The 27,217-nt window shown below is 43.4% G+C and overlaps 1 protein-coding gene across 2 annotated transcripts; it reads right to left on the reverse strand.

Moving 5' to 3' along the window:
* Window positions 1-1,864: 1,864 nt before the first annotated feature.
* Window positions 1,865-26,671, reverse strand: CFAP52 (cilia and flagella associated protein 52). Of its 2 annotated transcripts, XM_065910444.1 has the most exons (14): window positions 26,593-26,671; window positions 24,354-24,553; window positions 23,829-23,965; window positions 20,197-20,325; window positions 19,278-19,377; window positions 18,295-18,411; window positions 16,181-16,281; window positions 15,489-15,659; window positions 12,444-12,592; window positions 10,513-10,658; window positions 7,816-7,967; window positions 7,085-7,187; window positions 3,292-3,403; window positions 1,865-2,215 (listed from the first exon to the last, which is right to left on the reverse strand). In XM_065910444.1, the coding sequence occupies exons 1-14, from the start codon at window positions 26,669-26,671 to the stop codon at window positions 2,040-2,042; spliced, it is 1,872 nt and encodes a 623-aa protein (XP_065766516.1). In that variant the 3' UTR covers window positions 1,865-2,039. The 2 variants fall into 2 exon arrangements, with proteins under 2 accessions (XP_065766516.1, XP_065766517.1); XM_065910445.1 differs by lacking the exon at window positions 24,354-24,553 and having other exon boundaries at window positions 23,829-23,961.
* Window positions 26,672-27,217: the final 546 nt, after the last annotated feature.

Below are 27,217 nucleotides of genomic sequence, written 5' to 3' on the forward strand. Positions count from 1 at the left end.
ACCGGCCCAAATTTAACCTCTGCTCCTAGTCCTCTCCCAGCCTTCAAGCCTTGAAAATAATAGAGGAATGATAAATATGAACGCCCTCGTAAATTGCAAAGCCCTGGCTCTTGCTAAGTTTCTTGGAATGACGTCCGGGCGAAGGTGAAGCCTTCCCAAAAGGGTAGCCGCGGGCGTAACGAGAGACGCGCACAGAGAGCGGCGACGCGGTGGGGAGCGCTTTGGGACCGCTGGCTCCTTCGCAGGCTCAGGTGTGTGCGGACGAGTAGCACCACCTCCTTTTCAGCCCGTCTGCGCCGCCGGGGAGGCAGAGTCTTTTCGGGACCCGCCATCCTGGGACCAGAACTGGGAGGCGTGTGTAGAAACACCCGGGGTGCCCGTGGTTTGCTTGTTTAAATTACAGACCAGGTTAGAGATGATCAAAACTTGCAAGCGAGACCTTATCAACCTCAGTTTAGGCTGGTGAAGAAACGCGCTCAGAGAGGTTAACGCCATGGGCTGAGGCCACAGACCCGTAAACAGAGAGACCGGAACTGAAGCCGGCTTCTGCCAACCCCGCAGCTTAGCTCTTTTCCAACCTCAGTATTTGCTTACGAGGAAGTTTTCCGGCTCCCTGGCGCGCCCCCTACGCGGCCGCACTTTCACTCCTTAAAGCAAAATCCTAACTGGATTGCTACCCAATAAGAATTGACTTGGCATAGCCTCGCCCTGGATTCGCTGGGGGACTCCGCTCACCTGTCCTGTAACTGTCAGGTTTATAATTAATCTGGTGAAGTCTTGCAAAGTGAATTTCTCATCCATTTCTAGCTCAACAAGAGATCAGCAGGATGCGTTATTACATCAGTGCCCTGAAATGTTATTTATTGTTTGATGAATATGTGGTCATCATTTATTAAATATCCACCTTGACATATCAAACAGGGCAGCAGCAGGTTACCTGATAAGAGCAAAAAAAAAAAAAAAAAAAAAAAGCAGCAGCAGCATTAAAGGACAAAGAATATGACCAGAACAAAAGACTGCTCTGTGAATTAGAAACTTGACATGTTTCTGAAAAAATGCTTTCGTCTACCTTCCCTGGAAAAGGATACTGGGTTGGACCGTCAATAAACAAGTTCCATCACCTTTCTAATAGTAAGCAGAGGAGAAAGATTTTATGCTCAATTCCAGAAAAACACCTATCAAATTTCACCTTTGGTAATCACCCTTAAGGTTCCCAGCTCACATTTTTATTTTCGAAAGCACAATTCATATTTAACTTTCTGTTCTGTGTCATGAATTCTGTTGATGCTTTATTATTTCACTCAATTATAACAATAATTTTGGGGGCAGATATGCTTGCTTTGGGGTTTTCCCTGGTGCCTCAGATGGTAAAGAATCCCCTTGCAATGCAGGAGACATGGGTTTGATCCCTGGGTTGGGAAGATCCCCTGGAGAAGGGAATGGCTACCCACCCCAGTGTTCTTACAGAAAGTTAAAACAAAACAAAAACCCTACCCAAGATCTGGACTCAAACCCACGTCTTGCCCCAGGCAGCTTGACCAATGATATGCTGATTAAGAAAGTAAAGTCATATGTATACCTATGGCTGATTCATGTTGACATATGGCAGAAATCAACAAAATATTGGAAAGCAATTATCCTTTATTTCAAAATAAATAATTTTTTTTAAAAAGAAAGTAAACTCACCTTCTTTCTTTTTAGAGAATAACAGCAATGATTATCTGCGGACAAATCGTGAGGAAGGGTTCTGCAGACTCATGGAAGAGAGATTAGAATAGGAAACCAACGACTGGGAATTTACTCATAATAAAAAAAAAAAAAAAACAGTCTAGACTAATTATTCTTGAACACATCTCAATTTTAATATACAATTCAAGAATGTGCAATGCATCCTATAAAGAAAAGGAGAAACATGTAGATAAAATACTTTGGTCAAAGAACAAAAACACAGATGTGAGAAAGCAAGATTAGTCTAGGAGTCTCAGGCTTCTTCAACAAGATGGTAATCGATGCTGTGAATCCAGGAGATCTCTGCTGCTTCATGAGGGAAATGGGTATTTCCACCTCAAAATGGCCCCGTCGGCACTCACGCTAACGATATACTGATTTCCCGGACTTATCCGGATGCGGGTGATGTTGCCACTGTGTCCCACCCCAACATGGGTCACTTCACCCTCATTGTAATCCCAAACCTTGACCAGATGGTCATTTCCACCTGAAAAAGACAAACATTTACATGGCATGGCGGCAACAGGAGAGAGAGAAAATAGTCCTGACTTAAAAAAACGATCATTTTCAATACATTCCCCATGTGATGATTTAAAGGAAGAAAAACCTCTCTTTATAAACACTCTTCCTTGACTGGGAAAAAAATCTATATCTGTTGCAGTAAATTTAGGGGGAAAAAAGTAAAGACATTACCCTTGATCCCACCATCCAGAAATAACTATTAGTAACTTCTTGGTTTAGTTCCTTCTGGTCTTTTCTCAATAAGTTACACAGACACACAGTTGAATATGTGATTGGGGTCATATTGTGTCTAATTTTATATCCTGCTTTACATAAATGTATTTGTGAAACTTTCATTGATTTAGAACATTAATTGGTTACTGTCTTGAAGACTCAAAGAGGCTACAAGAAATAAGACTGATGCTGTTGCAATGGGCACATTGTGTGGCAAATGCCCCTTGGACATGCTGATTGAAAAGCCTGGCACTGAAGACTTCAGTAGGAAACACCACAGCAAGGCAGCTAGATAGCCCAGTCTATGTAAAGACCTATTTCCATCTTTTTTTAAAATGAAGTAGGGCTTCCCAGGTAGCGCTAGTGGTAAAGAACCCGCCTGCCAATGCAGGAGACCTAAGAGGGTTTGATTCCTGGGTTGGGAAGATTCCCTGGAGGAGGGAATGGCTACCCACTCCAGTATTCTTTTCTGGAGAATCCTATGGACAGAGGAGCCTGGCGGGCTATGGTCCATGGGGTTGCAAAGAGTCGGACATGACTGAAGTGACTTAGCACATATCATTGCTGCCCATCACAAAGAAAAAGCAAACAGTGGAAGCATAGTTTTTATTTGTGCCCCTCAAGCTCGTGGGCACATGTGTCTTCTCATTGCAATGTGACTTCTGAATTTTTCTTTCCCAACCACACGGGCTGCAGTGTGGCCTAAATTTAACCACGTTGCCCTTTAGACCCTTCTGGGGTCACTTCCAGTTGCCCCCCAGCCAGGGAGTTCCAGGTTTCCATTTAAATAAACTAAGCCTGGCTTTCTTCTCTGATCCCAGGACTGACCTGTGACAAAGTGCACCCCTTCCACTGTGATGTCCATGCCGTTGACAGCCCCGGACAAGGAACCGTCCAACTCTCTGATGACTGAGCCGTCGAACACTTCCCAGTAAGCAATCTGCAATTGGAGCATGAAGCATGGGGCAGGATTCAGCTCAGTGGAATCATCCAAGCACACGCCAACAAAAGAAGGTTCTACTTTATATAGCAGGCAGCAGAAATATACCCAGGGATGATGTATCGGCTGACATTATAAATAGGCTAAGGCAGGGGGTGGAGAAATCATTTTAATATTTTTAGGAGTGGCTTTTACATTTGCATTCTATTTAAAGAGATGTTGATATGCTGGTAAACCGGATTGAGACAGAGAGCGCTTTTTGGTTAGAAGGAGCAGATTGAGCCTGGAGGAAGCTGTAACGGGAAGAAGCCGGCCAGTGCATCCACTTTCTCAATTCTGCACTTACAGGGGGAGAGCAAAGCTTTCTTTAGGCTTGGCAGGAGGGGAAATGAAATTTCTTCAGGGCCTTCAGCTTGTAGAATGAGCGGTTCTGCAAAACTCTGGAGACGAGGCCTTACAAAGTCAGCTCTCGCTGTGGCTGGCCCTCCTTCTTCCTCACCCCACACTTATCCCCACCTTCTCTTCAGACTCAAAGCAACAGAAGACTTTGCAGGAACGGGTTTAAACAGAAACTGATTATATTACCCCCACGCCACCTTCCTGGGCCATGAAACTAGGTTAGGGGTGGAAAGGAGAAAGGAGCTCAAAGAGGGATGGCTTTTCTCTGAATATACTGCTTTTATACTTTTTTGAACTTTGAACCTTGTCAATGTACAACCTGTTCAAAAATAAAATTTCTTGCTAAACAAAAGAGCCCTTGACTGGAAATTGGGAGTGGGAACTTAGATATGTATTACACCTGGAACTTTCTCTGTCTTTCCTGTTGATGGAAACTTGCTGTATCAGTCACGAACACCAGGAATCTTTGTCCCTCTGAATTTAGCTAGAAATTGTGTATGCTATTTTAAACTTTTTTCTTTTCTTTTTTGGTAATTTCTATTGATGCTGGATCACTTTAACAATAAATTTCTGTTTTCAGACTAAAAGTATAAAGAAGTGTAAAAGCATGCTGAGGGGACTTCCCTGGTAGTCGGTCCAGTGGTTAAGACTCTGTGCTTCCACTGCAGGGGGCACAGGTTCAATCCCTGGTTGGAGAACTAAGATCCCACATGCCACATAGTGAGAACAAAAAAGCAGGGGGGCGAGGGGGAGGCATGCCAAAACTCTTTGTTTCTCAGGAATCACATCTATGTAAGTCCTTGGTGCTTGACTACCAGTTTCCTTGACCAAGGAAGTCAAAGTGATCTTCAGCTGGGCTTTCCTGAGGGTCCTCTGCCAGAACTGGTCTTCCCTGAGATCAAAGCATGGCCACGTCCCCCTAGCACTGAGGCCTCAGCTCAAGTGTCACCGCCTTAAGGAGGCCTCGCTGACCAGCCTCCCTAAAGCAGTTTCCTTCTCTCAGCCAGCATCCTATAACCGGATCTATGTATTTTTAGCTCGTTCACCATCTTGTATCATCTTGTTCACTTATTACTCATTGCTCATTCATGGGCTCTGTCACATGTGTACTGTTCAAGTCCATCCCCTCCCACCCAAAATTAATACGGAAAGTAAGTTACCTCCATGACAGCAGGGGTACTGTCATGTCCCCAGGGCTTAGTTTGACAGATTTGTGATTTCTGGTCAAAATTCAAATAAGAGGGAAATGGACTGTATCAAGTCTCATAAGCTGAAACCTAGAATACAGCAGATATCACCCTAATTTAGAAATGATATGAACCGTATAGCAGAGCATTTATAATGACACTGTGATTAGCTCCTTAATATCCACCCATCCTAGTTCCCAGAGGAAGTCCACTTAGACCACAAGTCAAGCATGGGTTAGGGGATGGGCAGGTGGGGGCCAATTGGGACAGATGAGACACAAAGAAACTAGATAGAGTCTGGAAAGGAGCCAGCTCTCCATGCCTCCCCAGAACACCCTGTCTGGTTGGTTCAGGTAGCATTCCTTGGGTTTTTATGACAAAGTTGTTGAATCCTGCCCCCAGATCGCAGATGCAAGGCCTTGTACCAAGGCCATGGAAGTACAGCCCAGAACCAAGGATACCTCTGAAGTTGAGCCCCTTTGTAACCATTGCCAAAAGCCCCTGATTATCACTAACAAGCTTCTTGACTCCCAATTAGACAAAGATGCCCACTCCAGTAAACACCCTATAGTGCCCCAACCAACCACCTGACGCTAGCTTTCCCCCAGGAATTTTCTTTGTCTTGAGGCTATAAATGGCTATTAACTCATGAAAACTGTTGACTCTCCCGGGCCTGTTGTGAGGTTGGCCTGCTGCACTCACAGTGCCCACCGTATCTGTGCTTTGTTCTTGATAAACTCACTCCCTTCTGAAATGCTCTATGTCTGGAAATTCTTTTCCAACCCGTGCTAGGACTGCCTCAATGAAAGGGTCTTCAGGCTGTAGTTCCCACTCACCTGGGAAGCTTAAAGAGGAAAAATCCCCACTCCTGGATTCAAATTTATGGGCATGGGGGTGGGGAGGGCAAGTCCCTTTAAAACTTTTCCCATGCTATTTTTATACTTTTCACTCCATTATCTCAGCCTACAGCTGGCCAAACAACAAATAGGCAACCTCTTCTTCAATTATCTCAAAGACTAAATTAGGGGATCCAAACCCAATACCTGGATTGGCAGGGAATGAGGCCAAGATCTGACTGATCTGATGTGGCTGGCAGGATGGGAGATCGCCCCCTACCCCCAGCCCCAGCTTCCTTGTCCCTCTCTCCTGAAGCCTCTTGCTCACTCTGAGGGGGAAATGTTCCCCCCAAAAGAAGGGCCAATTTCCACCCAAGGACATGGACCCCCCCCAGCTAAAGAGATTTTTAAACATATTGATGAAGTAGGGTGATGAGGGCTTCCCAGGTGGCTCAGTGGGTAAAGAATCCGCCTGCAATGCAGGAGACACGGGTTCAATCCCTGGATCAGGAAGATGCCCTGGAGGAGGAAATGGCCACCCACTCCAGTATGCTTGCCTGGAGAATCCCATGGACAGAGGAGCCTGGTGGGCTACAGTCCATGGGTTCGCACAGAGTCGGACACGACTGAGTGCTCATTCACAGCACGAAGTGTTGAGAGAGGAGCTCCATCGTCATTCAATTTGAGTTTAATCACATGGCAACTGCTTTGGACACGGCACTTCTGTTCCAGCCCTAAAACTTTCCTCATAATCAAAACCAGTACTTACTGAGTGCCTGCTCTGTGCCAGCCCCCAGCCTCAGCTTTTAGCATTGTGGCTCAGCTGGTAAAGAATCTGCCTGTGATGCAGGAGACCTGGGTTCGATCCCTGGGTTGGGAAGATCCCCTGGAGAAAGGAAAGGCTACCCACTCCACATTCTGGCCTGGAGAATTCCATGGACTGTATAGTCCATGGGGTCACAAAGAGTCGGACACGACTGAGCAACTTTCACTTTCTCACTACATGAAAACAAGCTTGAGTTTACAGTCAAGCTTACAGTCAAGCGTGGCTGTAATCCATGAGGTCAGCAGTGTCGTCACACCCATTTTACAGACAATGAAGCAAAGGCACCCAAGAAAGTGACGCAGTGTTTCCAAAGTGACTCAGAGGATCACTGGCACTCCCATCCTCCAAATTGGCGTGGCGTGGCTCCAGAGCCTCACCCGTGGCCACAAGGCTCCAGGCTCTTCTCTTGTACCAGAAGGGTCCCAACCCTCACCTTTCTGTCTGTGCCGCTGGTGATGATCTGGAACTCCTCCGGGTGGTAACAGACACACTGGAATAAGGTGTTAGCCAGGATCATCTGATTCCTCCTAAGACGCCTGAAAAACAGATCCGAAAGCTGTGAAATCATTTTTATCTTCCTGAGAAATCTTATTTACCAGTAGAGTGTGGCCTGTGACACGGCCACCCAGCCATCTGGTCTATGGAAGGAGAATCAATATATACACATTTCTTAGGGAGTTGCATTATTGTTACTTAGTTGCTAAGTCATGTCCAACTCCTTGCAACCCTGTGGACCACAGTCCACCAAGCTCCTCTATTCATGGGATTCTCCAGGCAAGAATACTGAAGTGGTTGCCATTTCCTTCTCTGGGAGATCTTCCTGACCCAGGGATCGAACCAGTGTTTCCTGCTTGGAAGACAGATCCTTTACCACCGAGCCAGGGAGTTGTATTAGTGTAAGTTAAACCATGTTTTGCTTTGTGTATCTAGAGAGCTACTTCCCTATCCATCCAGAAACTTCTAAGGTCCAGCTCTTCCTGGAAGCTGTGCCCTTTCCACCGGTATCTGTGAACCCTCAACTGTCATGGAGATGAATGGCTTCTGAGGTGCATCCCTCTCCTGTTGCCCAGAGTCAGGTTTCTGCCCTTTGTTTGAGTCTTCCCTTGAGTTCAATAGCTGGGACTGCATTCTGCATCCATGGTCCTCCCCATCACTGGTACCTACACGAGGTCCCAGATGATGCAGGTGCCGTCCGTGCTGGCTGTGACGCACTCCTCGTTGCTCTTCTTCACCCGGATGCAGGACACGGAGGACTTGTGCTCCTTCAGTGCCTCCTCTAGCTTCTGGGTCTGGTGGCCTATGTGCCACACCCTCACCTGGAAGCCATAAAGCACAGGCTCTCAGTTCCAACTTGGGACTTTCTGATGAAGAACAGATCCCAAGAGTGTTCTCACCTCCTGGGCCTGATTTGTTTTTCTAATTCCCTGTTCTCATCTTGGTTGAGTGGGGTGGGGATATCAAGTTGCAGGATGGGAATATTCTTCCATGGAGCCAGGAATACGCCTACCAGAAGCCTACATCCATTTTTACTTTTAGGGCTGAGAAATTTACCAGGCCCTCACTGCTAAAACCAGTGATGCAAGGGCTGCTGCTGAACTGGTGAAATAATAATGTCTGCTTGTTTCTGCTGAGCACTGCTATCAAATTTCTGGTGTCATCAGGGAATCTCTTAGGTACCCAGAGCCATATTTAAACTTTCACATAAGCTGCTCAGTTTCAATCATTTAAAATCAGTGGTTCTCAACCCCATTGAAGTCAATACCCACTTTCAATAACAAATATTGTCTGATACCTCTCTGTCAACTTGAAATGCAGAGGTGACAGAACTACCTACACACAAAATTTCATAACTGATGCCCTAACTGTAATAATTTTTTTAAAAAGGGTAAGTAAATATGAAAGTTATTTGGTTATAACAATGGGTCCTGTAATGGATAAACATGCTGTCACAACTAGACCAGAAAACATTATCATGTAGTCAGATGCTCACAGTCAGATGCTTCCTGTAATGAATGTGTTGGACTTGGGAAAAACAAGGAAAGCAGAAATCATTTTGTGTAAGTGATACAAGACAATGAAAGAGCCGTAGTCTAGTTGAACACTAAACGGAAAACTAGGGTCTTCACAACTCAGGTGATGGCCATTTACCAATGAAAATGGAAGTAAAATACTCAAGTGTATCTTAGCAACCACTGTATTCAGACCAGTGCACACCTGCGGACCAGCAGCCTTGGCATCCCATACCTAAAAAGACCTTAAAAACTATGTCTCTTGGAAGAAAGGGTCTTTAGTAGCCATGGGAAATGGGAGGGGGGACTGTGGAAAGATTGCTAACCAGGGTCGGTGGCAATTTATAATGTGTAAGTTCCTCCAGTAGTCTTCCTCAGCCATGCGGGTGCATGTGCGTGCTCAGTCACGTCTGACTCTGCCACCCCATGGACTGCAGTCCACTGGGTTCCTCTGTCCATGGGATTCTCCAGGCAAGAATACTGGAGTGGCTTGCCGTTCTCTTCTTCAGGGGATCTTCCCAACCCAGAAATCGAACCCACGTCTCCTGCATTGGCAGGCGGATTCTTTACCACTGAGCCACCTGGGAAGCCCTCCTCAGCAAGGCAGATGCCCCCAAAGGCTGAGGGAGCAAGCAAGGATGCGAGTGTGTTAGCTACAGCTAGGCTGTAGGAATGACGGAAGGGAATGGAGCCGCAAAGGTCCAGAGAGGAGGGAGATGGCCCAGGGCTGGGTGGGTCTGTGGAGCATCTGCAGGGTCTTGAACAGATAAAGATATGCTCTGACCATGAAAGGCACACCAGGCTCTGAAGACATAGTGCAAAATAAAGGGTGTAAAGTATCTCATTAATATCAGAATTGCTATCTTCACATTACACTTTACTTTTACAGGACACTGAAACACAGAGAGGTTAAAGCACACAGCCCAGGTCACACAGCTTGGAAGTGGTGGGAGTGAAATTCAAGACCAGGCAGTGTGACTCCAGAACTCAAACACTCAGACCCTAACTGGTTTGGTCTGATCTCTGCCAGGGGCTATGTGAAGATGCTGTCTCTTTCTTCTCCCTAGGTTATTCCTAAGATAGCATGGAGAAAGGAAAGGAAAATGAAATGTCCTATGTTGAGAGAAGGAAGGCTTTGGGATGGAAAAATAAATCTGGGGAGTAGGGGGAAGGGAGACACTGAGATGTATGAAAAGATATTTTAGGCTCCTTGAAATGATGCAAGAAAATGATTGAGTGTAATAATTTTAAAATGATGGTCAAAGTGTATGGGTAGATTAAAGAATTGAGTCCAAAAATGGCATTTCCTTTAAAAGACAAGATAAAGACAATTTATATAACTATGGTTTTTGAAGGGAAAAAAAAGGTATTCCAAACCTCTGGCAAAACACCAACTTGGATCCCTAGCTCGATTCCATATAGAACGCTTTCATGTCTGTATCCTAAATGTCCTTTCTGGGAACAAATATATTGAAATGTGTATTTATATTATTAGAACTTTAATGCATGTTGGATTTCAGAGTTTCATCAAAATCTTAATTTGGTCTTGCCTGACTCCTAGTACAGATGAAAAAAATCAAATTAGTGGCCTGTTATGGGGCAGTTGAAAGATTGAAGGCAGAAGGAGAAGAGGGCCACAGAGGATGATATGGTTGGATAGCATCTCCAATTCAATAGACATGAACTTGGGCAAACTCCAGGAGATGGTGAGGGACAGGGAAACCTGGTGTGCTGCAGTCCACGGGGTCACGAAGAGTCAGACAAAACTTGCTGACTGAACAACAATAACAAATGGGGCATTTGCTCTAAATACGTGGCTATTTTTAAAAGATTCTGCCCTGGAGAACAGTACCTCCCCTTCTCCTCCGCCGCTGATGATCCTTTTACAGTCACTGGTGGTGGCGATGGCGGTCACGCCAATCCTGTGGGCATTGTTAATAACGTACATCAGTCGGCCGGTCTCCGGGGCGAAGGCTCGGATTCTCCCATCATCCCACGCTGGCATGAAAGGGAAAGAGAAGGCAGGCAGGATGAGTACACTCTAAATCCTAAATGAGAGACAGGATGTGAGGGGACAGTGGTGGTGATGGAGGGAAGAGGCCAGTCCCCCACCCACTGCCAGGAATCACAGCCCCATTTTCCTTGATTCCCCAAACTGGTCACACCTCCCAAAGGAGATGAACAGCTCGCCTTAGCTAAGCCTGCCTCCAGGTGCACCCCACCCCAGGAGACAGAGGTGGGGAGGCCAACCCCCACCTCTCCCATGAGCTGTAAAACTTGCACATTCAGCTAGATGGTTGATATTGCAACTGGGATGTCAACCAGAGATCAGAAGTCAGCTTCCAGAAGAGTTCTGTTTAAAAGCATGTCAGCCCTAGGGACTTCCCTGGCCGTCTAGTGGTTAAGACTTTGCCTCCTAATGCAGGGGTTGCAGGTTCAATCCCTCATTAGGGAGCTAACATCAAGATGCCACATACCTCCTGGCCAAAAACCAAAACATAAAACAGAATCAATATTGTAACAGATTCAATAAAGACTTTAAAAATGGTCCACATAAAAAAAAAAAAAGGTCTTAAAAGAAAAAGGAAAAAAACCTTTGAGTACTAGAAATGGCATAGTCTTACAAATTAAAGAATTTCCTGGCTTCTGTGTTGAGAGCAGATCACAGAAGGGTGACAGGTGAGGGTAGAAACAGGGAGTCCTGATAGGAAGCTACTAGAGTAATCTAGAAGAGAGATGGTGGTAGTGACTAAGATGAGGGTGGAGATGATAAGATGCATGGAATCTTGGATATACTCTGAAGAGGGAGCCATTGGAACAGGAGAAATGGGGTTTTGGTATAAGACGAAAAGAGAAGTGATGATGATGCCAAGATTTTTGACCCCAGGATTTGTTAGCTCTAAGTGTAATGCAAGCCAAGAGCTACTGGGGACCACTATGTGGAGAAGACACGCCCCAAGGTAGAAGCAGCACAAGGAGACAAAGCCAAGAAAAGAGGGCAGTGAGATGGGTCCTGATATCACCATTTTATATTATTATTATGATTGTTTTGGCTGCATCCAGGCACACGCAATCTTAGTTCCCTGACCAGGGATCAAACCAGTGCCTCCTGCAGTGGAAGTATATAGTCCTAACGGCTGAACTTCCAGGGAATTCCCCTGATATCACCATTTTAATACCTGCCCCTAAAGACTCACTTGACTTTTCATTGATGTGAACCAGTAATTCACTTTTGACCGCTGGGGAAACTTATACATGGATTGAACATAGACAATATTAAGAAATTATTATTTTATAGGAAAATATCTTCAGAGATGCATACTTAAGTCTTCAGAAATAGCATATCATGGTGTCTATAATTCATGTTAAAATATTTTGGCACGACATAATCAACTGAATTAAAAATAAATTCCCTTGGAGCTATAACTTAAAGCCAGGTTTTTAATCTCTTGAGCAACAAAAAGAGTTCTCACACAAGAACCCTGGACTCGCTAAGGCCTGAAATCCACCCTGTGAAGTGAATCACCGAATTTTCCTGGCCAGAAAGAAAGCGACAGGCTATATGCAGCAACGCGCGCGCGGGAAGAGAAATTGCTGTTTGGTAATTCCTAGCCCAGAAAGAATCCTAGCTGGAAGGGAATTCCAAAGACAGGCTAGATGAGAAGCAAGCAGACCGTGGGAGGCGGTGCCAGGTCATCCACACGCGGAACCTCGTAGGAAAAGACTGACAAGAACCCAAGCCACAGCCGGAACCGGAAGTCAAACCTGGCAGGCTGACCTTACCGGAAATGATGCTCTTGCCGTCCCGCATGAAATCGATGCCATGGCAGGTCATGTTGGGCACGGTGATCCGCAGCAGCTCCCTGTTGGTCAGCGTGTGCCACACTCGAATATCCTTCTTGGCGCAGGTGGCGAAGAGCTCGGCGGTGCCGCTGCAGAGAAGCCACCAGGAGGGTGAGACATGCAGCTGCGCAAGACGCACGGTGTTTCTCGGATGCAGGTTTGACACTAAAATGGGCTTCGTGAGGATGTAGGGAAGGATGCTTTTTGAAAGTGTGAATCGCACAGTTGTGTCTGACTCTTTGCGACCCCGTGGACCCCATGGATAATCCCTATGGGATTATCCAGGCAAGAATACTGGAGTGGGTTGCCATTTCCTTTTCCAGGGGATCTTCCCAATGCAGGAATCGAACCCGGGTCTCCCACATTGCAGGCAGATTCTTTACCATCTGAGCCACCAGGATGCTTTTAGGTACCTATTGTCTCAGGCTTAATGGCTTTACAGATTCCTTGTGCAGAATGGCATTTGATGGGGAGTTCCCTGGTGGCCCAGTTATTAGGACTGGCAGCTTTCACTGCTGGGGGCCCAGGTTCAATCCTTGGCTGGGGAACTAAGATCCCACAAGGCGCACTGCTTGGCCAAAATTAGTAAATAAAACACCACATTTTGGAGCGGTGAAATCGTCACACAAACCTTCCCACAGATAACAATGATAAAACCCAGATAAAATGAACACAATAACAAGACTGCCAAATCCCGAAGACACTGTAAATATTTTAAAATAGATAGAAATCAAGAAGAGCTTGCTCTTGTGAAAGTATAACTGCGGGACTTCCCTGGTGGTTCACTGGCTAAGACCACACTCCCAATGCAGGGGGCCTGAGTTCAGTCCCTGGTCAGGGAACTGGATCCCACATGCCGCAACTAAAAAAAAGAAAAATCCTGAATGAAGCAACAAATATCAACTAAGACCTGGCACAGCCAAATAAATAAATAAATACCTTTTTTTAAGTGCAACTAGAAAGAGTTAAGAATCATTACTGTGTGATTTTCTAACCAGAGATGCCCCAAACTCCCTAGGTATGGTGACCACAGAAAAAAAGTAGCAGAAAAACCACAGCCTCACTGACTAAAGATGCCAACCATCAGAGTAAGGGGCTGGAAAATTCATCTGGAATTTAAAGGGAAAATCCTGGCAGCAAGAGAATCATAAGAGGAAGACCTAAATTCTGATTATTAAAAACTGCCCCAATTCCTGTGTGCCAGCTGAATTCTACACATGGGGGGGTGCAGGGAACCTTGAGAGGAAAAACAAAAAAACAAAAAACAGGAGGCAGAGACCAGAGAGGACACTACTTTTCTTTTTAAAATTCTATTTTTTTTCTTTCTTTTAAAAAAATTTTAAGATTCTGTTTTTGAGGTCAGCACTATATGGATCAATCTGAGAGCTTTTTTTTTTTCTTTTTTTTTTTTTAACCTTTTTTAACTGACTACATTCACCAACTGTGCTCAGTTTGGGTGGCTGAAAGCTGAACCTTAGAGGCTTAAAGTGACTGCTAGGATGTTTCTTTCAGGGGATATAAAATGTTCTAAAATTAGATGATGATAATGGTTGCAAAACTCTGTTAATATGCCCCTAAGAAGGCCATTGAATTGTATTGTGGGTGAATTTTATGATATGTAAATTATATTTCAATAGAGCTGTTAAAAAGAAAGGAGTATGAAACCTGAATAGATTAAACACTGCATAAGAAATTGAAAAGACATTTAAAAACTTACGCTTACAAAAGACACCAGGAACAAATATTTTACAGATTGAATCTACCAAGCTCCTTAGAAAAAGAGAGGAAAAATGACACAAAAAGGAAATGACCAATTTTCAAATAAAAATTCACCTGATGGGAGACACCAGCCATTTTCACTATTAGAAATAGGAGGGACCTAATCACAAGGGTTCAGGAAACCAAAACTACATTTGGTGACCTCAAGGACCAAGTTTTCAAAGAGACTTGCTGCCTATACAATGACCTTGAGTTTTGTAAATTCAAATGAATTACTGAAGAAGTTCAGAGCAAAAACTGTGACCAACTTTATGGGACAAATCTCACCAAAGACAAATAGGCTTCATAATCAAATAATGACGAACTCTGATGACAGCTCTGTTTGACATTAAAACTGCTCATGGTTACATGTTTCACTGTTTTGTGAGGGATTTACCGATATATATAGCAACTAGATTCAGAAGAACTCTTAATCTTATGGCTACTGCCATCAGGCAAGCCAAATCTGGAAGACACAAGAGGTGCAAACAAATGACTTGAAAGATGTTTGAAAAAAGGCACTACTAAGTTTTGCTCCAGACAGCAGTGGAAAAACAGAAAAGTTTTTAGTCTGTTCACCCTTTCCATAATGAATTTACTAGAAAAGCCAACATTTCTAAAAAGGCCCAAATTTGAATTATAAAATGAATGTAGCTGCTTGATAAAGGGCAAAGAAAATCTATTAACATAATTCACTACAGTAGAAAAATTTATGGATAAAAAAATAATAATTTATTATTGTAGGTAGTTAGAATAGGAAAAAGGAGTCAAAAATGGTGGTGGCTAAAAGACAAAGAAAGGAAAAAGCCCTCGAAAATGGAACAAAAGAATATCCATGGACTGGAGTGAGAACGTCAGATGAAACAAACACACCCCCTTCTTGGCTAGCCCAACTGCATAGAGCAGGCTCAGCAGGGAGGAGACAAATGAATAAATGGAGGAATAAAGCCAAAAAGGATTGAGGCCTCTCCTTTGGGTTCGGCCCACCCTCATGCCTTGAAGATGTACTATCCTTTGCTTTGCTGAATAAAACCCTTGAGTTGTAACCAAGCTGTAACACTAGTTTGCTATTTCAAATCTTTGCTGTGGTGAGACAGAACTGAGTAAATTACATTATGATTTATCATGATTGATGTTAGTAGATGAAAATGTGTTAATAAAATTAAATTTCCTTGCACATGGCATCAAATCTCTACACTCTTATCACTTTTATGCTCTTCTACTTACAATGGGAAGACAATGTCCTGAACAGATTCAAAGTGACAAGTTGTGATGAGAGTCTCTTTGAAATTAGTGAAGTTGACACGATAAATGTGTGATTCTTCTGTTCCTACAAAGAACTGGTGTCCTTCCCCTCGAAGTGTGATAGAGGTGACTCCACCTTGTAACTGGATTTTCCTTTAAGGAGAAGCAAAAGGTGAAGAAGATTTACTCAATTGATGAGCATTTATTAACTGTCTGAAGCGTTATAGAGGATATACATCAGGCATAAGAACCAGAGTCCTGCCTTCAAGGAGGTCACACAGTTGGAAAGGCAGGAGTTAACAATATCAAGTGCCCATGGTCAGCAAAGGGGGAAGCCCACGTGGGTTATGATAATCAAGGAAGTTTACAGTGAGATGTTCCCCTAAATGGGTGGTGGAACACAAGTAGGATTTAGATACAGGGAACATTCCGGGCAAATAAATGGGTACAAATGACCATGGCCAATAAACACTTCATTCACTCCATGTCTAACAAGTGGAATCTTTTCATTGGCAAAAACCACCATCTATTGTGTTTCCAACTACTCATTTTAACAGCAAGATGAGATTTACTTTAAACCAAATATCACTTTGTCCACATCACTTAATTGCCGACTTTAAGCAAACCTGCCTCTAAAGGGTCTCTCCTCATCCAAACCCTGTGGGGTGACTTACTTGATGGGTTTGTAGCTGGGGCTTTTACAGAAGACCAGCAATCCATCTCCAGAGCCCACCAACAAACCCCCCATCTGCAGGCATCTGATAGCTGATACTCCCTAGGGGGAGAGAGAGCATTAAGGGAAAAAAGACCAAATGGTTTCATCTTTAGGAATCTATGCATCTCTATTTTTGCTTTGAAAATAAGATCATCTGTCCCATTTTTCTAGATTCCACATATATATATATTAATATACAATTTTTGTTTTTCTCTTTCTGACTTAACTTTACTCTGTATGACACATATACACTATTGATACTATGTATAAAATAGATAACTAGTGAGAACCTACTGTATAGAGCTCAGGGAACTCAGTGCTCTGTGCTGACCCAAATAGGAAGGAAATTCAAAAGAGAGGGGATATATGTATATGTATGTGTGCATGCATGCTCAGTTGTGTCTGACTCTTTGTGGAACCATAGACTGCAACCCATTAGACTCCTCTATCCACGGAATTTTCCAGGCAAGGAATACTGGAGGGGGTTGCCATTCCTCTTCTAGAGGAATCTTCCTGACCCATGGATGGAACCCATGTTTCCTACTTGGCAGGCAGATTTTTTTACCACTGAGCAACCAGGGAAGCCCCCTTGCTCTATATATTGTAAGTTAATTACATTGGTTTGTCCATAAAATTCATTTGGTGTTTTCTGTGAGATGTGTGGAAAACCCAAATGAACTTTTTGGCCAACTGAATACTTCAATAAAAAACAAAAATCTAAATTAAAAAATTTGGCTCTATGGTTAGAGAGATAAAGAATTATTTGATATTCAAACCAACTGTCTTGATATTCAAACCAAATACCTCCAGTCCCTTTGCCCTAAAAGAATTACATCTTTCCACTTGTGTAACAGGCATCTTGGAAACATTGCTTTATTGAATTTACTTTTACACCTGAATTAAGCACTAAGGCATCCATGGGAGAAACTTAAGTGTCACAGGTTTGAAGAACACTGAGACAGTCAGCATCATTTCTGGAGAGGCACCGACATTCCAAGTACTCAGCAAAAATATCCAGATCAGAATTTTCACCAACTGTTTCATGGAGCCCTTCAGAGGTGTCCAGGAGTCAGAATTGGCAAGACTCTCAACCTTGCCCTCCTTCAGCCTGATCTGATTTGGTTTCATCTGCTAAATATATTGGAATCCCTCTCCTAAAAATCATTTGAAAAACATTGATTTGGCCTGTGCCTATGACCAGACTCTGCTTTTGTTAGACTCTTCTCTACCTATACTGTAGCTTTCTCCCATTCTTACCCATCTCCTTAAAAGCTTGAATAATAAGTGGTTATGTGACTAAGAAAACTCTTAACACCTTCCCAGGAACATGGTGCAGTATTTCAAAGCTTCTTGGGGCCATCAGCTAAGTGGAAAATTATCTAAGCTTGAATCATCTGTTCCATTATCAGACATGAGATAGACAGGTACAGAACCTGGAAGAAGCTTTCAAATCCAAAGTTTAGTAGAAACAGCCCTTGTAACTTTCTGGGGGCACTGGAAATAATAGCACTTATTCTGTTCAATTACCCTCTGATTGTAGGCTTTTTATTTTGGTTTAGAGGTCAAAGTCTCTTACTGGACTTTTAACCTGAATTGTTAGGAATTCCGCAAATATAAACAATGAACAATTTCTACATCTTGCTCATGACTTAAAATGTCAGCTGAGGCTAAAGTTTAAGATCTAGTTATTAGATTAGAAAGAAATGACAGATAGTCTTATAAATCACAGAGTACATGTCACTTACACATGGCAACTGGACTGCCCAAATGCTGGAATGGATGTGATTACACATCACAAAGTCACAGACCTTGAGCTTTGAAGATGCAAAAAAGAAAAAAAGAAGTGTGATTTTGACCCCTAATTGAGGACACCTGGGATATCCTGAATATACACCAGTGATGAGGGTTTGAGCGAACTAGTCAATGAACATTACAAATTGCAGTGTGGCCTTGGGTGCATCATAGATGTGTTGTTTCTCCCCACAAACCCTTGATGGACGTCTGTGCTGGCAGTGGCAGGAAGAAATCACTAGAAAACAGCAGCTCAAGCAGACTTTGATGGTCTTTACTCACCAGACTGAACTTGTCCTTGGTAGGCCCTGTGTCTGCCAGCAGCTTTGTCCTGGGGTTCATTTTTAAAATATCTCCAGTGGTGGTGCCAAGGTAGAAAAAGCTGTCATCATTGGCCATCTGGGGATGAGAGAGACAAGGAAACCTGAAGACCTGGTTTGCCCAGTGATGCCCAGGAGCCCCTGATCAGGGAGGGGATGAGCCTTCTCTGAACCCTATGAAGACCTCCAAAAGTCTTCAAGGTGACTTCTATCTCCTCAAACTCGAGGATGGGTAAGAACACCTTTAAGGGGAGCAGAATCAGGGCCAAACTCAGAACTGTATGAAACATCAGACTCCAATCAGGCATGAATTTCACTGAAATGGACTTATGTCTTCTATTGGCATGCACTCCCTGAGGCATCTCCGAAGAGCTCCTAGGGTGAAGGTGTGCTCCTCTAGAGAGAATATGTATTTGCTTTATCTCCTATTTCCCAAAGTCTACATTCATAAAATGAGTGGAGAATGGGGTTATATGCCTGAATATCTGAATCCACATTAAAGACACATGAATAATTCCTCTTTGTGAAGGAGACTGCATTTCAACAAGGAGTTTCGTTGTTAGAAACTTTATTTCTTGTGCAGAAATAACATGAGTGGCAGTGGGAGATGCTTTGGGCTCTGAACACCTCCTGGCTACCCTGTTTTTCCCACCAGGTGAGGCAGATTCCTGGGGTCTGATGGCAGTTCAGGTCCACTGAAACAGATTCCCCCAGAGCTGTGTCTCGGGAGCCTCTCCAGCTTCCCACAGGAGCTGAAGTGAGACTCCCTCACCTATGCCTCCCCAGTCAGTGCCCTTCATATCCAGGACTCCCTTCCCCACCCCCAGCCCAAAGAACATGTACCTACACACATGCACACACGCACACACACAGACCTGTCTGGCTCAGTACTGTTAACAAGGACTTGTACTAATATTTACGTAAAAAAAACAGAGTAATTCTTACTGAGATGCTCATGACTATTCTTTTCATCTGTCCTGTTTGGCACTCGGTTGGCCAGATCTTTCTGTTTGGGAGATCCAGTTCCCATACTCGAATTGTCCCGCTAGAGAAAAGAAACAATCAACTGGAGACCCATTTAATAAATGCTTCATCTCTTCTCTGTTTTCTGCAATCTCTTGAAGGAGAAGCTGAAAGGAAGAGAGCTAGGTATTTTTGAGGATTTGTTATGGCCTGGTGATCTCCCCAAGATACAGTTGTCATTTGGATGCTAAAGTACTAGAATCTGCAGGCTTTTTCATTTGGTTTGGTATAATGAATACCTGAAGTTGGAATCGTCACAGAGAATCCAGTATAGTTGGTTACCAAACCAGAAATCTTATTGAAGAGCGATAACTTTTTCTTCCTGGGTTAGGAAGATCCTCTGGAGAAGGAAATGGCAACCCACTCCAGTATCCTTGCATGGGAAATCTCATGGACAGAGGAGCCTGGTGGGCTACAGTTCATGGTATTGCAAAAAGTCAGACATGACTAAGTTACCGAGTGTGCACACATGCCCTGAGTGTGAGCACAGATTGTGGGCAGTGTGTTATCAGTAACAGATAAACCAGAGGCAGAAATGGATTTAGCCAATCAGCAGAACTTTTTTCAGTAGGAAGCACAGAATGATCAAATAACTGTATTTAATAGAACTTCCAGCCAAAATAATTTTTACATGCGTGCTAAGTCGCTCCTGCACTGGCAGGTAGGTTCTTTACTGATAGCACAGCTGGGATTTTTAGTGACTCCCCAATTATGAAAATTATGATGGAATCTCTTTTTTCAGGATGAAAACCACATTCCCCCTAATTGAAATGACCGTGTTTTCTTTGTAAGCAAATAGGGTGATTTACATGTTCTGGAAACCTTGACAGCAGACACGTACTTTCCAGCAGTGACAAACATCTCGTCCCGGCACTTGGAGAAGATGACTGTGGTGGCGTTCCCGACATTGAGGCCGGCTGCGGGGCTGCCACAGATGGCCTCTCTCTTGTCTATGCTCCAGACCACCACACTGCCCGGACGAAAGGACAAAGAGGGTCAGGGGAAAATGGACTTTCAAAATAAGAAATGGCTCTTTTAGTGGTTCTAGAAGGAAAGAAATACAAAAGGTTATTCACAAAGGAATGAAAGAATTATATTGACCATCCCCCCCAATCCCTAGACATCTAAGTCTCTTGCTAAAATAAAGAGATTTTTGAGACAGGCAGGGCATAAAAGTTTACCACTCATTTATCGCTTGTAAAAAATTTCCTTGGGGAAATATTCCAGCAAAAAAAAAAAAAAAAAAAAGAAAGAAATTGTTAATTAGAAGCAATAAAAGAGAATGACATAGGCATGTTTTCAAACTTGACCATGCCATGTAGCTGATTCAGTTGGAGGACTTGCCAAAGCAGGAAGTGCTAGGACATGCTCCCAGACATTCTGATTCAGTAGGCTGGGGTGGAGTTTGAGAATCTGCTTTGCTAAAAAGTCTCTGGTGATGCTTTGGTCTGGGGACCACACTTAGAGCAGTTCTGTTGTAGCTTAGGGCTTCCCAGGTGGCTAAGTGGTAAAGAGCAGCAAATGCAAGAAACACAGAAGACGTAGGTTCAATACCTGAGTCGGGAAAATTCCTTGGAGTAGGAAATAGCAACCCACTCCAGTATTCTGGTCTGGGATATCCATGGACAGAGGAGCCTGGCAGGCCCCAGTCCTTGGGGCTGCTAAAGAGTCGGACATGACTGAGCACGCACACAAACATGTTGTAGCTTACCTTTGCATCTTTCTGGGTGTAATCATACAATTTAGTCCTAAATTGATAGTGCTTGGTTAATGATATCAAGAATGCAGGGGAGGGGGTATTACGTTAAACACTGGAATCATTGCAGAGATGTGGATGGACCTAAAGATTGTCATATGGAGTGAAGTGAGTCAGAAAGAGACAAATACTGTATAATATTGCTTATATGTGGAATCTAGAAGAACGGTAGAGACAAACTTATTTGCCAAGCAAAGCAGAAATAGAGTCGCAGATGTAGAGAATGAACTTACGGTTCCAAGCAGAGGTGGGATGGATTGGGAGACTGACATTGACATATATGCCTGTTGTTGTTCACTCTCTCAGTCATGTCCAATTCTTTGCAACCCCATGGGCTGCAGCTTGCCAGCCTCCTCTGTTCTCCACTATCTCCCAGAGTTTGCTCAAAGTCATGTCCACTGAGTCAGTGATGCTACCTAACCACCTCATCCTCTGCCGCCCCCTTCTCCTTTTGCCTTCAGTCTTTCCGAGCATCCGGGTCTTTTCCACATACACACTGTGCTGTCCTATGCTTAGTTGCTCAGTCTTGTCTGACTCTTTGCGACCCCGTGGACTGTAGCCCGCCAGGCTCCTCTGTCCATGGGGATTCTCCAGGCAAGAATCCTGGAGTGGGTTGCCATGCCCTCCTCCAGGGGATCCCACACTGCAGGCAGATTCTTTACTATCTATGTCACCAGGGAAGCCCATGAATACTGAAGTGGGTAGCCTATCCCTTCTCCAGGGGATCTTCCCGACCCTGGAATCAACCCTCGGCCTATATACACTACTGTATAAAATAGATAACTAATGAGAATCTACTGTATCGCACAGGGAAGTCTACTCAGTGATCTTGTGGTGACCTAAATGGGAAGGAAATCCAGAAAAGAACGGGTATATATCTTCATTTAACTGACTCACTTTGCTACACAGAAAGAACTAACACAACAGGAATGGGAGGTGACTGCTAATGGGCACTGGTTTCTTTTTGAGGTTGAAAATGGTCTAAAATTGATTGTGGCAAAGGTTGCAGAACACGACATGTAAACAATGTCCTTGGGGAAGTATTCTGGCAAAAATGATTCCTCAGGAGATTTCAATGTGTACCCAAGATTGAGAACAACTACCATAAGTTAAGAATAGTAATAGACTGCTGGATGTATTTCTATTGAGAAAAAAACAGTCAAATAGGGATGGGCCAGGGACATGTGACTACTTCGCTATATACTGAGAACTATCAATATATAACTACACATGAATATAAATTTCCATTGCAATTAAGCTTTGCAGCTCAAACAAGAAAATATCTATAAAAGTGCACTGAAGTATTAAGTCCTACACAAACCTCGGGTGTTCCTTTAGCACTTACACAGAAATATGCACTGCATTGATTGTTCTTCCTAATATAATGCTTTGAAATACTTTCCCCCAATATCATTTGTATGTATTCTCTCTCTACTAACCTTGACTGTGAGATCCTTGAGGGTAAAGATCACGCCTTAGTGAGGGAAGTTAAAAATGCCATCTCTGAAGTCACACTTCAGGGTTTCTCCCCTAGCTCTGCTACTTAGCAGCTGGTGACTCAAGTTCCTCATTTGTCATCTAGCCCCAGAGCACCACCTCGTGGAGTTGCCATAAGGCTTAAATGAGATAATGCAGTTAAGATGCTCGGCACACATCTGATCTATAGTAAGCACTCAAAAAAAAAAAAAAATCAGCTATGGTTGATGATGAAAAGGATGATGTCATCTTTTCCAGCAATGATTCTCAATTTAGCTGCAAATTAGGATCACATGGGAAGTCTTTAGAACTCCTAAAACTGAGGCCAATTAATCAAAGTCTCTGAAGGTGGACCCAACCACCAGTAATTTTCTAAAGCTCCCAGTTGATTTCAGTGCACTGCCAGGCTTGAGAATCAGCATCCTATGGTATTTTCCTCACAGGCTTTTAAATTTTTTTCTTTTGATGCTTAATATTTCAGGATATTTAATTTCCACCATTTTTCTTTGCAGTCTTTTCATACAGATGAAGTTTCATGTAAGTAGAATTCTTTATTCTGTGCTTTTTCTTAATATAGGGCATATAAACTTCCCAACTCATTGGGGGACTCTTTATAAGCACTTTAAGTCTTTTTTTTTGTCTTTTTTTCCCATTTATTTTTATTAGTTAGAGGCTAATTACTTTACAATATTGTAGTGGTTTTTGCCATACATTGACATGAATCAGCCATGGATTTACATGTGTTCCCCATCCCGATCCCCGCTCCCGCCTCCCTCTCCATCCCATCCCTCTGGGTCTTCCCAGAGCACCAGCCCTGAGCACTTGTCTCATGCATCCAACCTGGGCTGGTGATCTGTTTCACCCTTGATAGTATACTTGTTTCAATGCTACTTTAAGTCTTTAAAAATTTATAAATATTATAAATTATCGATGGCCACTAAAAGTTAACATGTATTTTTTATAACATTTTCCCCAGTTGTTTGGTTCTACATGTATATGCAGGTACTTTACTTTCATAGTTACATTATTTTCTTTGTTATTTGTTTCTGTCTTTTCAGCTTAATTCGAACTCTTTCACCAAAAATTTATAATTTCCCAAATTCATATGAGCTTCATAAGCTTTTCAGATCACACATGCTCAAATACAGATAGGCAAACAGAGAATGCTAGAAAGGGGACAGTTGTTAACATGTCTAGAAATATGCCTAGTAGAAAAGAAGTAAGTGTGTTTAGTTCATTACCTTCCATCATCTGGGCCTCCTAGTGATACCAAGTATATATCATTTGGTGAAAAGGCCAGAGCTTCAATTTTGCCCTTGTGAAGTGACAGCCGAGCCATCAGCTCCCTTTTCTTATAATCCCACAAAATGATATCTGCCTGGGGGCAAGAATACACAGTCAGACCATAGACAGGCTTTGAAAGAACCAGAGGGGAGAGCTACCCCTCTGTGTGAAAAAACAATCATTCATCACTTTTCTAGAAATTAGAGCAAATCTTCCGAACATGACAGCAACAGAACAGAAACAGGTGTAAGCGGGGACTTTTGTTTCTAGGTATTACCAGTCACAAGCTGCTGCATTGGGTATAAAACCACCGGGTTCCTTTACTTTCAGCCTCACAGAGCGAAAATGAGTTCTAAGAGAGGTCAAGGGAAGAGGAGGAAGGGTGTAAACAGGACAGCACAGAGCTATTCTGAAGTGAGGCAGTTTTTCTTGGGAGGCACCTCTAAATCAATACACAGTGGATGATATTTTAGGGTATTCACCTTAAAGCCCATGAATGTGACTTGTCCGGATGCAATGTAAAGTCCACTCTTGGAGATGGCCACACAGGAGACGTTGTTGCCGTGACCGTGTAGGAAATTCTGTTCTTGAGTATTTATTGCCTGGATGAGAATGGTGCAACCCAGAGGGTAGACCAGATGCTCCTGGTCAGGATGGCATTTTAGACCAGTGGGGACGTGCCCTAAAAGAGAGATTGAAAATAATAAAAGTCAAGGGCAGAAATGACTAGTTGTTTTTATTTAGACTGAGAATAAGGCTTTTATTTTTTTTCATTTATTTTTATTAGTTGGAGGCTAATCACTTTACAATATTGTAGTGGTTTTTGTCATACGTTGACATAAATCAGCCATGGATTTACATGTATTCCCCATCCCGATCCCCCCTCCCACTTCCCTCTCTATCTGATCCCTCTGGGTCTTCCCAGTGCACCAGGCCCGAGCACTTTCCTCAGAGCATAAGGCTTTTAAAATAAGCCTTAGTTCAACTAAAATAAGTGTATGAGTTTGGGGGTTGGGCAGTATTAGGTAATTTTACTTTGCTGACAAGGCTGGTATAGAGTATATTCACTGCTAAGGAAAGATTTTCAGGGCATCCTAGGTAGAAAAAAGTCTGGTTATAAGGGAATATATACAGCATGAATCCACTTTTATTAAAAAATTATATGTCAGTGTATATTTGAAAGGATCATACCAAAAGTTTAACAGAGATATCTTTGGGACAAGTAATAATGGTTGATTTTTCCTTGGGTTTCACTGTATTTTTCCACTCCTCTAAGCTCTTGTTCTTAAGTATGACTGTGGAGTTACCCCCTGTATTACTCTGTATTCTCAGTGCATAGCATACTATTTGCACGTGTGTGTGTGTGCTCAGTTGTGTCCAACTCTGCGACCTCATGGACTGTAGCCTGCTAGGTTCCTCTGTCAATGGGATTATCCAGGCAAGAATATTGGAGTGAGTTGCAATTTCCTCCTCCAGGGTACTTTCCCAACCCAGGATGGGACTCACATCTGGTGTCTCCTGCATTGACAGGTGTGTTCTTTACCAGTGAGGCACCTGGGAAGCCCACCATACTACTACTTGGCATTCAGTAATTTTAGATAAATGCATATTTGACTACATGAAAGAATATAAATTGTCACAAAACCAAGAAGGCAAAAACAACTCAATTTTATTGAATTTTAAAAGGCCAAGGTAATTGAAGACACTGAGATATAACTGACCGTACTCTCTGAGCACTACAAAATAGTATGAATTCAGGAGCAGGGCCCTCTACTGTCACCAGTGTGATCCTCTGCCCTCATAGCAGATCACTCACTTTGTTTACCAATGATCTGGTGACCAGCTCTAAAGATGGCCAGTATCTAGGATGTACTAAGTGCCCAATTTCTATCAGAGACCATTAACATAAAACAAAGAGAAGACTCAAGAGCCAAGTCCTAGAATGTGCTAAAGCTTTAGTTATTGATTGTTCTGTGTCTATATTACTAGTTTTAAAGCTTTCAGGCATCACAATGCACTTTCTTTAAAAGTTGGCTTTTTCTAAAATGCAATCCATCACTTGTTTTCATCCTTCTCAAAACCCAAACAGCATTTCCCCTCTTCATGTTCCAGACAGGAGGTGGTCATAAGGCAGATTCAAGCAGAACCACCAGGCCCCTCTGATCAAAGCACCTCTCCCGTCCAGCTCCCCCTGGTGTCAATCCTGGTCTGAAATCCTCACCTTCCTTCTGGTTAGAAGACAAATCATCCCCTAAAGTGGTTACTCAAAACACAAGTTCCCCACTCCCTCCAGCCCCTTCTCATTAGAACATCAGCTGGGATTTTAGAGGTTACTTGGTCCGAGGGACCTACAAGTATTCTGTAATCCGATACTGAGGGGCAAGCAGTTTTGCTGGCTGTGTGGGGCTTAGAGCCAGGGGAGAGCTGGCTAGTGGGAGAAAGGTTTCAGATCACACACAAAGATTTTATCCTTATGGCCTAGTGAGGGGGCATTTGGTTCCTTTCAGAGGTTTGCAAAACCCATCCCGTTCTTTAAGGCCTGGAGCGAGGACATGACTCTGAGATCTTTGGGGAGGAGAGGCTGTCTGGGTCCCCAATGCCTGACTCATGCCAGCGTCCCAAGCTCCCTTCTAGGTGCCACCTGGTGTCACTCTCCCTGGTTGCACCACAGAGCCCCTGGGGCCCCTAAACCACCTAGCCCAGACATGCTCGAGGTCTCACCATTGAATCCGATCACGGCCTCAAGCTCCAGCTCCGCTGCCTCAGCCACCTCGTCCTTGGGCGAAGTTTGGGTCTCCATTATTTGGAGACTCCGCTCACTTTCCTATCCGCCTACAGAAGTGTAGCGTCTTCTGGTCGTTATGGTAACGGACTTGCGCATGCGCGCCACATCTACGGTCGCGCTGAAAGCCGGCCTACGGAGTCCGTATCCTTTTGCCATCGTGAAAATCAAGAGAGGGCTTTTTTTTTTTTTTTAAACTTTCTAGTATTTCTCTGGAAATTTAAGGGGCACGAAATCCACAGACTAATTCCCTCCTCCCCCATGTAAAGAGTCTGTGACCTTTTGGGTAACGATATAATCAAGTACTTAATGGCATTTAAAAATTAAACATAAAGGAGTGCCTCTGCTGGGAAGGCTGCTATAATATATAATTGACACTTCTTTGGGTCCCTTGAAGCAGGATTAAAAAAAATAAACTATTGAGGTATAAATTACATATCCTAAAATTTACTTAAAGTGAGTTTTAGTAAATTTATACAATTTGTGCAACTGTCACCACAATCCAGTTTTTTTTTTTTCCCCTTTGTTTTAAGCAGAATAAAATGTTAACTGCTAGAGGTCTTA

This window comes from Muntiacus reevesi, chromosome 18 (genome assembly GCF_963930625.1).
Source record: "Muntiacus reevesi chromosome 18, mMunRee1.1, whole genome shotgun sequence".
Lineage (NCBI taxonomy): Eukaryota > Metazoa > Chordata > Mammalia > Artiodactyla > Cervidae > Muntiacus > Muntiacus reevesi.

Bases quoted from the DNA above. Each gene is read 5' to 3' on its own strand.
- CFAP52 (XM_065910444.1), bottom strand. From the start codon at position 26,671: ATGGAGACCCAAACTTCGCCCAAGGACGAGGTGGCTGAGGCAGCGGAG. The intron at 16,282-18,294 runs GTGAGTAAAGAC...CTCTCCCCCTAG, and splicing joins CCAAGGACAAGTTCAGTCTG to GGAGTATCAGCTATCAGATG. The intron at 7,968-10,512 runs GTACTGTTCTCC...TATGGCTTCCAG, and splicing joins GCGGCGGAGGAGAAGGGGAG to GTGAGGGTGTGGCACATAGG.